This window comes from Amblyomma mixtum, chromosome 10 (assembly GCF_055824585.1).
Source record: "Amblyomma mixtum isolate Tamu chromosome 10, ASM5582458v1, whole genome shotgun sequence".
Classification (NCBI taxonomy): Eukaryota; Metazoa; Arthropoda; class Arachnida; order Ixodida; family Ixodidae; genus Amblyomma; species Amblyomma mixtum.
This window is the reverse complement of record NC_143021.1, coordinates 82,704,588-82,719,050: the sequence shown is the minus strand read 5'-3', so window position 1 is coordinate 82,719,050 and position 14,463 is coordinate 82,704,588. Positions and strand designations below refer to the sequence as shown.

Below are 14,463 nucleotides of genomic sequence, written 5' to 3'. Positions count from 1 at the left end.
GGGCCCTGGTTGGATTCTAAGCCTCGACACAGTTTTTTTAAGTAGTGACGCCGAAACGCGGACACATCTCCTTACACATCTCCCGACACGGCTGCCGACACCGCTGCTAACGACATTATGAGGCATTAAAGGCTAATAATAAACTTAATAAACTAAGCTAAGCCTAACTTGCAGAGCATCGCAAACCGCTTCAGGGCCGCGCTGGCCGGGGTACGTTCTGCTTCAATTAAAACATTAACATACCTCACATTTGTCCGGCCGAAGTTAGAGTACGCATGCTCAGTCTGGGACCCTCATCAATCTAACCTTTCAAACACCCTCGAATCAGTTCAGAATCGCGCAGCTAGATTTATTTTTTCGGACTACTCGTATCACACCAGCGTCACTGCACTTAAATCTGAGGCTAATCTTACTAATCTTGAGTCCAGACGTTGCATCTTTCGGCTCTGCCTCTTTCATAAATTTTATCACAGCCAACTTGATGTTTCAGCTATCCTGCCAGCTCATCGCTTATCAAGCCGTACCAACCATCCCAAAACAGTCTACCCTCCCCCAGCACAGACTACAGCTCATCTTCGCTCATTCTTCGTGCAAACTGCTCGAGACTGGAACGGCCTGCATTCGACTCCGTGCACCACTCCGATCCACTGCACTTCAAGGCTGCCATCCAATCTTCCATTAGTGACACATTCAGCCCATCCCTCATGTAATACCCCATTCCTGGGGCATTTGAGGTATTGATAATAAATAAATAAATAAATAAATAAATAAATAAATAAATAAATAAATAAATAAATAAATAAATAAATAAATAAATAAATAAGTATACGACGCGCGGCTCCGTCGCTAATAGAAACCCAGCGCATGCGCACAGAGCAGCGGGGGTGAGAAGAAGTGACGAAAGCACTTGAGCGCCGCGGGTGGCTCAGTGGTAAAGCGCTCGTCTACCGAGCCGTATTACTTGGGTTCGAACCCGACCGTGGCGGCCGCGTTTCTTTGGAGGCGAAACGCCAGAGGCGCCCGTGTGCTGGGCGATGTCAGTGCACGTTAAAGATCCCCAGGTGGTCGATATTATTCCGGAGGCCTCCACTACGACACCTCTTTCATCTCTTTCTTCTTTCACTCATACCTTCCTCCCTTCTCTTACGGCGCGGTTCAGGTGTCCGCCGAGATACGAGAGACAGATACTGCGCCATTTCGTTTCCTCAAAAACCAAGTTACCAATTTACCCGGTCGGCTGTGAGCCTTGCTCGTCGGTAAATTGGTTTTTGAGGAAACTAAATCTGTCTCGCATGTCTCGATCGACACCTGAACCTCGCCGTAATGGAAGGGAGAAAGATGGGAGCGATCGATGACATCGTATTCACTGGACGCGCGTTTGTTCATTTCAAACCATCGTGCTCATATCAAACCATTTGAAATCCATCAGGCAAGCTATTGAATCAGCGAGTGGCATTACAGCGGCCGAGGCTGATAAAGATCAGTCTAGAACGAACTGTACAAAGAATTTATTCACCATATCGACTCCGGTGCAGGCAAATGCACTATGCTACATCGCGGTCAAGCAAATGAAGATAGAAGGCAAAGACATCATCATGACATCGTACATCGCCCCTCCCGACAAGGCCGTGCAGGGCATCATCTACCGCGCTTACGATGGCGAAAGTCATCAAGAAATGATGACAGAATTTTGAAAAAGAAACCCAGACATCGTCCAAGCACGAACCATGGGAAGAACATCAAAGTCCCTCCCTCTCCACTTCGACGCGGACGAATTGGCAGATAGCATCGTATACTTTGGAGTCCTGTACCCAGTCTACCCCTTCATTCCTAAAGCAGAGGCGTGCACGAACTGCAGAAGAGTCGGCCACAGAAGAGACGTATGTCCGGAGCCACCGCAAGAACGGTGCCCGTACTGCGGCAAACAGCACCTCAAAGAAGAAATCTGCGACCCAGTCTGCAATGTCTGCGGAGAAGGGCACCGCACAGGCGATAACAGATGCAAGAAAAGATTTCAGCGACCCCACACTAGAGCATCAGAGCACCAATCAAGATCCAAATCCCGGACCAGCGACGGCCCAACATGTACCAAAAGGAAGGACCGCTCGAGCTCCTTCCCGCCCTTGGACAGCGGCCGCAGCAGCAGCCGCAGCAGCCGCAGCGGACGCAGCAGCCGCAATGGAAGTGACAGCGGCACCAGCAGCCGGACGCAGAGCCCCGGACCGAAATAGGTGAGCTGGGCGGTAGTGGCCGTGAGAGGCCACTACCGCCACGACAGTGAGCGTCACTTTTCCGAGTAGGGTCGCCTGGAATCACTGCTTAGTGACGCTAGCAGCGGCTGTTGAAACCCAGGTGCGATTCACGCCGACTAAACTGTCTGCAAAAAGGACGCAGCAGGCACAGCACTCAGGTCGTGCTTAAAAGGTCTCCTGCTGACAAGGCCCGGCTTCTCAACTTTAGAAGAAAAATTACGAGGAACTTTAGCGGCTAAAGTGGTGAAAGGCGAAAGCCTTAGTGCTGCATTCTGCTACGCGATTGTTCGCTTCACATTTTGTTGGTGCAATAATTAACTGCCAATTAATGACCATTAAGGTTCGCCTTCAGGAGTGGAACGCGGCAGCGTGTTGTAGTGCTGCCATGCTGTCCACGGAACGCGGCCAAGTGTGAGTGAAAGAAGAAAGAGGGGCCGTAGTGAAGAAAATGAAAATTGTATTTGAGGAAAGGAAATTACGCATTAACTGTCTCACATATCTCAGTAGACACTAGTAGAAAATTGTATTTGAGGAAAGGAAGTTGCGCAGTAACTGTCTCACATATTTCGGTGGACACCCGTCAAAGTTCGCGCGTGGTGACGTCACGACAATTTTGACCAATCTGAAACGTGGACAAATACGCCTTGGTCGTCGGTAAATTGGTTTTTGAGGAAAGGAAATGTATCCGCCTCTCATATCTCGGTGGACACCTAAACCTCGCCGTAACGGGAAGGGAGGAAGATGGGAGTGAACGAAGACACCGTATTCACTAGACGAACCTTTGTTCATTCCAAACCATCGAGCTGGCATGGCGGAGTGGGAGCTGTCGCAGTAGCTCGTTCCACTTCTGGCTTCCATGGGAGACGGTCGTGTGATGGGAAGCTCTGAGCGCGTTTCGTTATCGGTCATGTCTGGCCGAGGTTTCGGTGAGAGACGCCCACCAGTGGGCTATCGCTTAGTTTTGCCTACGCTGCCTTCGGGAGACGCAATGAAGACAGCGGTTTTCCTTCACTGCGATATTGCCGGGCGGCCTTATCGCATACAGGATTTTCGTGAGCCTTTGGAAACTGCCGGTGTTCTACCTTTCGTGGCTGGCATTGGGGCCTTTCAAATGTCGCATGTGTGGATGTTGAAGCTGAAAACTGCGGAAGCGAAGGAACGACTGCTGACGGAAGGAGCACTTGAAGTGAAAAAACGCTATTGTGCAGTCATAGACCCCAACAAACGTGAGTTGGCCTTCAGGGTGCACTGGGTGCCCTTCTACGTGTCGAATGATTCTGTGCAGAAGGCTTTTGAAGAATTTGGAGAGGTGACAGACGTCAACCGCGAGCAGTGGAACAGTCCCGGGTTCGAAGACGTCGAATCGACAACCCGTCTGGTGCGTATGGTTCTGAAGAAGGGGCTCTCTATCGATGATTTGCCCCACATGCTCAAGTTCTACGGAGGACAAGTGTTAGTGGTGGTGCCTGGACGTCCACCAATATGCCTACGGTGCAAAAGGACGGGACATATTCGACGCGACTGCCGCACGCCAAGATGCAGTTTGTGTCACGCCTTCGGACACGAACGGGAAGGATGCGTTCGCACGTATGCGCGTGTAGCCACGGGTACTGCTCCGCCGCAAGACGACGGCAGCGAGCTGCTCATGGACCAGGAGGAACTGGAGAACGCCGGAGCACCGCCCCCTTCAGGACTCAGCGACGGCCCTGCTTCCCAGCAGCCGGAGCTGCCCGCTGGCGACGAGAAGTCACAAGGTGACCCCGCTGCAGAAACGACTGGCAAGAAGGCGGATGCTGCTGCGGCGCCAGAAGAGCCAACGAGGGAGAGCACTTCAGGCGACCACGACTCCGAGGCGCCGATGGATGCGACAGTCGCTTCCATTAAGCGACCTCGTGACTACGAAAAGGCACCGGCTACGGAACGAGAACTACGTCGGCTAGAAAGGCATTGGAGAGGGGAGGGAGCCAAGAAAGGCAAGTTAGCCTTGTCGCGGTTCTCGTCGCTAACTCGCGACGAGAGGCCGAAGCAGTGAGCTTTAGTCACTGTTGTTTGTTTGCTGTGTGAACGCTATGGCTTATTTGAAGAAACCGCTAAAAGTTGGCACTCTGAACGTACGAGGGCTTGCCTCGAAGCGTAAGCAAGTGCAGTTGAACCGACTGTTCAGGGAGTTAGATCTAGATATCGCGGCTATTCAAGAAACAAAAGTTGAGGATGAGCAGCAAACAGATAACATGGTGCTTGGTTTTCGTTCGCATTTCAATGTTTGTGTAAGCCATGCGGCTGGTTTGTCGGCAGGATGCTGTCTTTTCCTGGGGAAAAACATAGGCATAGTAGAGGAACAAAATAATAACTTGTGCAAGGGGGCGGTTTATCGTGTGTGACTTCACATATGAAACATTCGCGGTGAGGGTTGTTGCCCTGTATGCTCCCACGATAGAAAAGGAACGGCGTGGTTTTTTTGAACAGTTAGCCTCGTTCCTTGATTGCAGTCGAGTGCTCATACTATTGGGAGACTTCAATTGCGTTTTGGACCCTAAAGATCGTTCAAATGTAAAGAATGTAAAAGACTCGAGTGTTGATTTCTTGAAGAGTGTCCTCAACGAGTGCAGCTTGGAGGATGTAATAGGTCTGGCGAAGAGTCAGAATCACGTGCATTTTACGCATTTTCAAGGTAGCAGCCACGCACGACTGGACAGAATGTATGTCGCCGGAGTTTTCATCTTCCTGTGAGCAGTATGAAGTGAAGCAAGTGTCATTTAGTGACCACTGCCTAGTTACGGTAACTTTGGGAGGAAGGAAGCAGCGTAAAGCAAAAATGAACTGGGCTATGTGGAAACTAAACTCAAGGCTTATAGAAGACGACATATTTTAAAGAAAAGTTAAGGAAATCATGGATATGTTTAATAACAGTGAAACAGGATGTATTGAATCTTGGGAACGCTTTAAGCAGGAGGTGAAAATCTATGCCATTGAGCGTTCAACCATAAGAAATTGATTCCGTACATTCCGTGATTCCGGTGATTCCGTACATTCATGGGGTGTCCCATAATCTTAAAAGAATTGGTTCGAAGGTAAAAACTAGGGTCGTTTTTTCAGCCCCGGACAAATTGGAAAACTTATGCAAAATAGTAACGTACCCAGAAAGAAAAACTAAGGGGTGTAAAAAGAAACACCAAGTCCCCATGGTCGCATGCGCGGAAGGAGTGGTATACAGGTTGCCGCTTACATGTGGAAAAGCATATGTAGGCCAAACGGGGCGATGTTTGAATGAGCGGCTCCGGGAACATCGGAAGAACATGGAACGGAAAAGCGATGGGAATTTGGTGGTTCATTGTCAAGAGTGTAAATGTGTACCTTCCTATAACGAGACGAAGATAGTAAGCAGGAACCGTGACCAAACGGCGCGTGAAATAATTGAAGCCATGAGCATAGCGGACAGTGGGGATGCATGCGTGAGTAGCACGTCCCTTTCACTACTATCAAAGGAAAGGGCATTTTTGCAAAAGGGAAGGTAGGACTGGACATGTGACGAGACAGTTTGTCGATTTTTTATCATCCGGGTGTTACCATCTTTCATTTTTATCAGCTGCTGGTGTGCATAAAGAGCAGTGTTTCCCGAATAAAGATTCAGTTGTAAGTCCAGCGCTATGTGTGTGTGTCTCTATCTTTCAGTCCGTGTCTTTTAAGCGCAGGTATATTTCAATAAAGAAAAGAAGAAAAGCAACTGCGTGAACTTTTGACGAATTTAGGGCGCGAAGAGGGAAAAACGCCGGGCATGTTCATGCATGACCTACAAGGCGTCAAAGTTAGGCTAGAAGCTTTAGATGCTCAGAAGTACAGAGGGGCAGCGATAAGAGCACGCACGGAAAAATGGCTTACTGGTGAAATGCCAACAAAACGCGCGCTTTCAGATGAAAAGCGATACGCGCGGTCAAAGGAGATATCAGTTATCGAATACAAAGGACAAATCCTCAGTGAACAAAGTGGAATTTCGAGTGCATTCGTGGAACAGTACCGTGAGCTGTTTGCACGCAAAGCACCAAGTGAAGAAGGGTTCCGGGAAAACTTTTTGCCACTTATGCCAATATTAGGCAGTGAGATTACAGAAGAACTAGAGAACGAAATAAGTATTAAGGAAATAGAGACAGCAATTGATGAATTGAATGCCGGAAAGTCGCCGGGACCTGACGGTTTGACTGCGTCCTTTTATAAGAGCTTTAAATGTGACCTTGCCACTATGCTCTATAAGCTTTTCAAAGAGTGTTTTGAAGTTGGTAGGCTGCCGCCTTCGTTTAGCATTGCTCATACGGTCTTAATTCCTAAGACAGATGACCCTGCCAAGCTGGAAAAAGTAACAAGCTATAGACCGATCACGTTAACAAACGTTGATTATAAAATTCTGATGAAATTGTTCGGCAAGAGATTGCAGTACGTCATAAAGGATATTGTAGGACCTCACCAAACGTGTGGAATAAAAACAAGAAGCATATTTAAAAACATTCATGTTGCACGCAACGTGCTCGAGTGCTGCGATGCTTTAAATAAGAAAGGCGCTATGGTTCAAATTGACTTTGAAATAGCATTTGATCGGGTGTCTCATGAAATACTCTATTGTTTGTTGGAACATATTGGTATTGTCTCGGTTGTTCTCAAAGGGATAAAAATGGCTTATGCATGTTGCTCGACACGTCTTATGGTAAACAAAATGTTATCTGAAAGAATTGATGTGAGGGCATCTGTTCGACAAGGATGTCCACTGTGCCATTTACTTTTTGCAATTTATTTGGAGCCGTTTTGTAGTATGATAACTTCGAGCGAGCGCATCCCTACTGAAAAATCCGGTATGAATTTTAAACCGCAACCGCATACCGGGTTATTGTACAGGATTTGCGATACCGGATTGCCGGAATATCCTGTATAAAACAGGACAGTCCTGTATAATACAGGACTCTCCTGTTTTGTACAGGATACTCCGGTAATCCGGTATCGCAAATCCTGTACAATAACCCGGTATGCGGTTCCGGTTTAAAATTCATACCGCATTGCAGGACAGTCCTGTATTCTACAGGCTAGGCCCGTATTATACAGGTGGGCCCTGTATCACAGGACAAAGTCAGGATGAAAATGCTTCAAATATATTCCACTTGGACTAAATCTGCCCAAAAACTGGGGCCATAAGTGTACATGCCAAATGCTGCAATATACAGAGCCTCAGAAACTGGTAATCTGCGATTATCAGCGACCCGTATTGCAGTCGATGTGCAATTGTGTTATTTGCTCCCAGCTTGTACCAAGTATTGGTAGCTTGGTGAGTATTATAATGCATCAAAAACTCCAAAAGATGTTTAATTTTTTCGCAAGTCTTGGACCAGCTCACTGAGGTAATAATTTAACTCTTTGCGACGATCTACCGGCGCTGGGGTCTCTACAGGGTGCTGGCCAATGAAGTAGTGAAAAGCACCTGCAGAAAAGGAAATATGATTGGTAGTACATAATGCCCCCACCTTATCATTTAATTGGGCACTGACACACAACATAATGCATTGAGCACTCTGACATGCAACTTACGGCCAATGGCTTGTAGCTTTTCAGGGGTCATTGGCTTCCTGCCCACTGTCGAGGCTTCTGGCTTCAGGTTCCGATGGCAAGCTGCCCTGTAACGCTCCTTTCCAGGAGTTGTGGAGTCGTCCAAAGGCTGCGTCCTTGCAGAAACGCGAATCTTTGGGTGCCACCATAACTGCTGCCGACGTTGCCGAAGGAATAAAAATTCCATTCCCGAGGTGGACCTGTACGCAAGAATTACAAATGCATACCCCAGTAGCACAAACGGGGCTCTGAATTGCGGGCCCTCGTGAGCCCAGACAAGCCACAGACAAGCAAGGCGTCTCAAGATGCCAGGCCCTGAGCATTGGCAATGCTCAGTATCGTGAATGCACCTCACGCCTTCCATATTTGAATCAACAATGTATTGGAAATCTGCGTCGTAACATTGTTGGTGTGTAAACAGGTTGCTCGGACGATTCCGATGCTTGCGTGGTCATCCTCCATTATTTACGGCACATACCGCAGCATCGATGCGATGCTTGATGTTTGTTCAAGGTCTTGAGCCGCTCCCCCTCAGGACGCTTATCGATGATTGCTCTCGCACGTGTACACCACATGACTCTGTAAAGAAAGAATACAAACTATAAAACTAATTTTAGTCGTGTTATCATGAAGGACAAGCAATTTGGGTATGTAACTGAAAGAAAATTTTGCGCTATTCCGTCCCTCTACGCTGTGCAATCTACAAAGTTTTAGTTAAAAAGACACTGGACAGTTAGAACGTTTCTGTTCACGCCGAGCATATCCCCGAGACGGAGGCAGTACTTAAAGAACAGAGTGATTTAAAATGCGTACTTACGTCCTAGCAGCACGACGTCGCCGTCATAAAATCCGCCTTCATCGCCGTGGCCTCCACCGGTCAAATGTTCACCACTCACGTCTTTCGGAGCGAAGTCATTCATCACTGAACATAAACACATAAAAGGCTGTCGTGAACGAAAATGAGCTGCTCCACATTTTCAGGCAGAAGTTGTTCCCTTCTAGCTGAAACGACTCCTCCAGCCACAGAAAATGCCCTCTCACTTGGCACTGACCTCGCACGTATTGCGAGGTACTTCGTGCACAGCTGTGACTATAGCACCTTCGCAGGTATAGCCACAAAAAGCTCAGCAGCGCAGTCAGCTATGGCATGGCCCTTGAAGGATGCAAAAATTTTGCTTCCTCGAGAGAAAAATTCGAAGGAAAAATTTTCCTCCACCCATGCGCATTGCTCTGGGCGCCGCCATGTTGTTATGTCTCGTCGATAGGGCTTGCGGACTGAAATGAACGCCGGTGCCCACAATGAATATTCGTCTAGATACGAATATTCGCGTCGGGTCGATTATTCGAAAGAACGCGAATAGTTGGATTTCGAATCGAATACGAATATTGAAAATATAATATTGTCACGGCTATACAGTCGGGACAGCCAGGTCACGTTTTACTGAACCGCGCCAGGTAGCAGCGAACTCCCGAGCGGAACCCGAACAGACGACGAAGAAGCCCCGCCCGCCACCATGGCTAAGGCTAGCCAGAATGGCGGTTAAGACAGTTCGGCCAGGAGACGGCGCCACGAGAATGTCCAGGAATGTGGCATTGCTCCCCCCCCTCTGGAAAGCGCCGCCCGCGGCGCTGGAGGGCGTGTGGTCCGGCAGCCGCTTCCCCGGGCACAGGCTTTTGGGGCACGAACATCCGCTGATCATAGAGTGCGCTTACAGAGGCGCAGTAGTCCTGGTGTATATAGTAGGTATCGGCGACGGGCGCGGGCGCGGAATCCACTTTCGCGGCCGTCGTGATCTCGTACGCGAGGAGAGGGAGGCATTAAGGCAATCATCATAGATGCGGATAGCTGGAGCATATGGACGGTCAGGATGGAGAATGCCATGATCTTTGCGCTCTTAGTCGTCTGGACATAGGCTACTTGCAGTGGGAGCAGCACGCGGTCGTTCAGCGTTCGCGACAGTGGAGCGTGGGTACTCCGTCCGACGAAATATTCAAGGTGCAGCGTGTTGTGGTTGAACAGCACGGCAAGTGTGGAATGGATGTTGACGTTGCCGAATTCCATGAGGCGGTTCTGGCCGATCACCATCTCGACGGGTGCGCACGGTGAAGAGCCGAGTGGAGAGAGAGAAAGTAGAGACGAGTGAGCTGCTAGCGGGCGTGGTAAGGCTTCATTCGGGCGACATGCACAACTTCGGACGTTGGTCGCCTAGAGGAACGAACAGTTCCTTGAGGGAGAACTTCATAGTTTACCTCGCCGAGTTGGCGTAACACTTTATAGGGGCCAAAGTACCGCCGAAGAAGCTTTTCAGAGCGCCCTCGTTGACGGACTGGGCTCCGCACCCAAACATGTTCTCCGGGCTGGTAAGTGACATCCCTGTGGCGATGGTTGTAACGGCGAGCGTCTTTTTCTTGTTGATGCCGGATATGCTGCCGAGCAAGTTGGCGGGCGGCCTCGGTTTCGTGAACAAAGCGGTCGGCCCCCACGACAGTGCAGGTTTCACTACCAGGAAGCAGCATGGCGTCGAGCATTGTCACGGCCTCGCGACCATGGACTAAGCGAAATGGTGTGAAGTGAGTAGTCTCTTGCAGCGCGGTGTTATATGCGAACGTAACGTAAGGGAGTACTGCATCCCAGTTGCGGTGGTCGTCGTCGACATACATGGAAATCATGTCGGCGATCGTCTTATTTAGGCGCTCAGTGAGTCCATTAGTTTGGGGGTGATAAGCTGTTGTTCGTCGGTGACTCGTGCCGCTGAGTCGCATAACTTCCTGTGTCAGCGCCGAGGTAAAGGCCGTTCCTCTGTCAGTTATAACGACCGTGGGTGCGCCATGACGAAGCACGATGTTGTGCATGAAGAAGGTGGCAATTTCCGCAGCTGTTCCGCGGGGAAGAGCTTTCGTCTCACAGTATCGACTGAGGTAGTCGGTGGCGACCACAATGTACCGGTTACCCAGCGAAGACTCCGGAAAGGGGCCGAGTAAATCCATGCCGACTTGGTAGAAAGGAACTTGTGGTGGATCAATAGGCTGCATAAGTCCGGCCGGCTTAGTCGACGACGTCTTGCGACGTTGACACTCGCGGCAAGTTCGGACGTAGCGTTTCACAACCTCCGCGAGCTTGGGCCAGTAATATTTTTGCCGTATGCGGGCCAACGTTCGGGAGAAACCAAGGTGACCAGAGGAAGGATCATCGTGGCACGCCAGCAAGACTTCATCGCGAAAGGCTTTAGGGATAACGAGCAGATAGGCAGGCTCCGTCGACCTATAGTTCTTTTTGTACAGGATACCCTCCCGTAAGCAGAATGATGACAGGCCGCTTGAAAAGATGCGGGGCGGAGTCTGAGCGCTTCCTTCGAGATAGTCAATCAGGGACCGTAATTCAATGTCGTCTCGTTGGCGGTGAGCCAGGGTGGACGCGGAAATGACCCCAAGGAAAAGGGAATCGTCATCGAGGTCCACGGGACTGGCAGGAAGTGGGGCACGGGACAAACAGTCTGCATCACTGTGCGCTTGCCCTGATTTATACACTATGGTGACATCAAATTCTTGCAGTCGGAGGCTCCAGCGTGCGAGTCGCCCTGAGGGATCCTTGAGATTTGCCAACCAACACAGCGAGTGGTGGTCGCTGACCACTCGGAAAGGGCGGCCATACAAATAGGGTCGAAATTTCGTTACTGCCCACACAATAGCTAGACATTCTTTTTCGGTGGTGGAATAGTTCACCTCAGATCGTGATAACGTGCGGCTTGTGTAAGCGATTACGCGTTCGACACCATCCCGCCACTGTACAAGTACCGCACCAAGGCCAATGTTACTCGCGTCTGTGTGCAGTTCTGTGTCAGCTGCCTCATCGAAGTGCCCAAGTATGGGTGTATTTTGAAGACGCGTGCGTAGCTCTTCAAAGGCATGTTGTTGCTCCCGACCCCAGACGAACGGTTCGTTATCTTTGGTGAGGCGAGTAAGGGGCTCAGCTATTCGGGAGAAGTTCTTCACAAAGCGCCGATAGCAGGCGCAGAGACCCAGAAAACGGCGCACACTTCGCTTGTCAGCAGGAATGGGAAAAGAAGCGACGGCGGCAGTCTTGTCGGGGTCTGGACTAACGCCCTTTGTGCTCACAATGTGGCCCAAAAACTTCAGCTCCTGGAAAGCGAAGTGACATTTTTCGGGCTTAAGGGGGGGCCCTCTGAACGGATAGCTTCGAAAACAGCGCGTAAGCAGCTGAGGTGTTCTTCGAAAGTGTCGGAGAAGATGACAACATCATCCAGGTACACAAGACACGACTGCCATTTGAGATCAGAAAGCACAGTGTCCATCATCCGTTGGAAAGTTGCCGGAGCTGAGCATAGGCCGAAGGGGAGCACCCTGAATTCGTACAAACCGTCCGGGGTAACAAATGCGGTCTTCTCCCGGTCACGTTCGTCCACCTCTATCTGCCAGTAGCCACTGCGTAAATCGAGTGATGAAAAGTATCTGGCGTGGCGCAGACGGTCTAGGGAGTCATCAATGCGCGGCAAAGGATAAACGTCTTTCTTAGTGACTTTGTTCAGACGTCGGTAATCAACACAAAGCCGGAGGGTCCCATCTTTCTTTGCAACTAGGACGACAGGCGACGCCCACGGGCTCTTCGATGGCTGGATCACGTCGTCGCGGAGCATTTCTTGAACTTGCCTTCGAATTGCATCCCGTTCCTTTGAAGATATCCGGTACGGTGACTGGCGGAATGGTCTCTGGCTTTCATCAACTATAATTCGATGTTTTGTTATCGGCGTTTGCCTAACTCTGGAGGTTGACGCAAAACAGTCCTGGAAAGAGTCAATGACAGTCTGCAGGTTGCGTTTTTGACTAGGCAGGAGATTCGGTTTCACGTCGAGTTTAACCGGAGCATTCGTTGATTCCACGGACTTCGTAGTCCCTGTCAACGCGTACTCTCCGGCGCTTCCCCGAGTTCTTCAAAATAAGCAATCGTTGTGTTGGCCGCTAAACGTTGGGGTTCACAACCGAAATTTGTTATCAGTAGTTCGGCTCGCTTATTGTTCAGTTCTATAAGCCCACGAGCTACACACACTTGCCGACCCAGGAGCAGTGACATGTTCGCTTCAGCGATGCCATGAGTGCCGGCGCTGTCAGCGCACTCCACAGTTACTAGCATGGTGGTTCTCGACGGAATCACCACGTTATCATCGCAGACCCGCAACTTAGTCCTGCGTTGCTGCGGTTCGTCGCCAACAGTACGGTGTGAGGCAAACGAGACGATCAGCTCCTTAAATTCGATGACAGCCCCATATTCCTGTAGGAAATCCAGACCGAGAATCAGGTCTTTAGAACACTCAGGAAGCACAGCAAAGCAGCCGGGGAAAGTGACGCCGCGGATCTGAATTCGTAAGGTGCAAACGCCGGTCGGCGTCACAACATGGCCGCCGGCTGTGCGGATCTGGGGCCCAGTCCAAGGTGTCAAAACCTTTCTAAGGGTCGTGGCTAGCCGGCTGCTTATCACAGAGAAATCAGCGCCGGTATCTACCAGTGCGGTTACTTCACAGTTATCGGCGGTTACTGGAATTTCCGTAGAAGCCAACTGCTGGCTCTTCGTCGGCGGTGGGCTCGTCGGGTCAGGTGGTCGTTGGTCTCGTCGTCGCTGCAGATCGTCGAGTGGAGGCTCTTGTTTCTTTCTAGCTGCGGCGGCCCTACCCCCAGAGGACGCCGTCTTCAGTTTTCCCGCTGTGGGGACCTGCCTCTGAATTCGCCAGAGGTCGACGGGCGGCTGGGAGAAGAGAGTCTCCTGGGCGATGGGGATCGAGACTGGCGTCGCGGCACGGTCTGAGCCTGCACGTTGGACGTCAGGTATTGTTCAATCTCCTGGGGTCGCTCGCCGTAGCGTGGTCGAGGAGCGTCTGAAGCGAAACCCCTTAAACCCATCCGACGGTAGGGGCAGTGGAGCAGGATGTGGCCGGGCTCACCGCAGTGGTAGCAGAGTGGCCGGTTCCTCGGCGTTCGCCACATGTCCGCTTTACGCATGGGGGGCCGGAACTCCTGCGGCACGGTGGTGGGCACAGTTGGACGTGGGTACTGCACAGCCGGCACAGGTGAAAAAGCTTGTGCCACTGCCGCAGGCCGTCGAAGTGCCTCGCTGTAGGTCATGATGTAGGGTTGCGGCTCCGGAACAACTGGTGCTGGCTGCACCACTCGACGGATTTCATCCCGTACCACGTCCGACAGGGCGGCGACGCTGGCCTGTGGAGCTTCGAAGCGGAGTTTCGCGAGTTCTTCGCGAACGATGCTCCTTACAAGGTCTCGAAGATCTTCAGGAGGCAGCGTCGTAGGCGTGCAGGTTTGAGCGGCTGCCATACTAGCCTGCCGGCCGTACTGTGCACCACGTTCCTGCAAGGAGCGTTCCATGCTCACTGCCTCCTTCGTAAAATCGGCCAGTGTCCTTGGAGGGTCGCGGACAAGTCCAGCAAACAGCTGCTCCTTAACGCCCCGCATCAGGTGCCGCACTTTCTTTGCCTCGGCCATAGCAGGGTCGGCTCGACTGAAGAGGCGCATCATGTCCTCAACGAACATGGTGACGCTCTCATTAGGCTGCTGCGATCTCGAGTGCAGAGCGACTTCCGCCTTCTCTTTTCGTTCA

At 50.8% G+C, this 14,463-nt stretch overlaps 1 protein-coding gene across 1 annotated transcript; it reads left to right on the top strand.

Annotated features, from left to right (window-relative positions):
- The first annotated feature begins 3,159 nt into the window (after window positions 1–3,159).
- Window positions 3,160–4,982, top strand: LOC149326296 (uncharacterized). The gene is made up of 2 exons (XM_089564532.1): window positions 3,160–3,988; window positions 4,924–4,982. Exons 1-2 carry the CDS (start codon window positions 3,160–3,162, stop codon window positions 4,980–4,982), a joined length of 888 nt encoding a protein of 295 aa, XP_089420658.1.
- The last annotated feature ends 9,481 nt before the right edge of the window (window positions 4,983–14,463 follow it).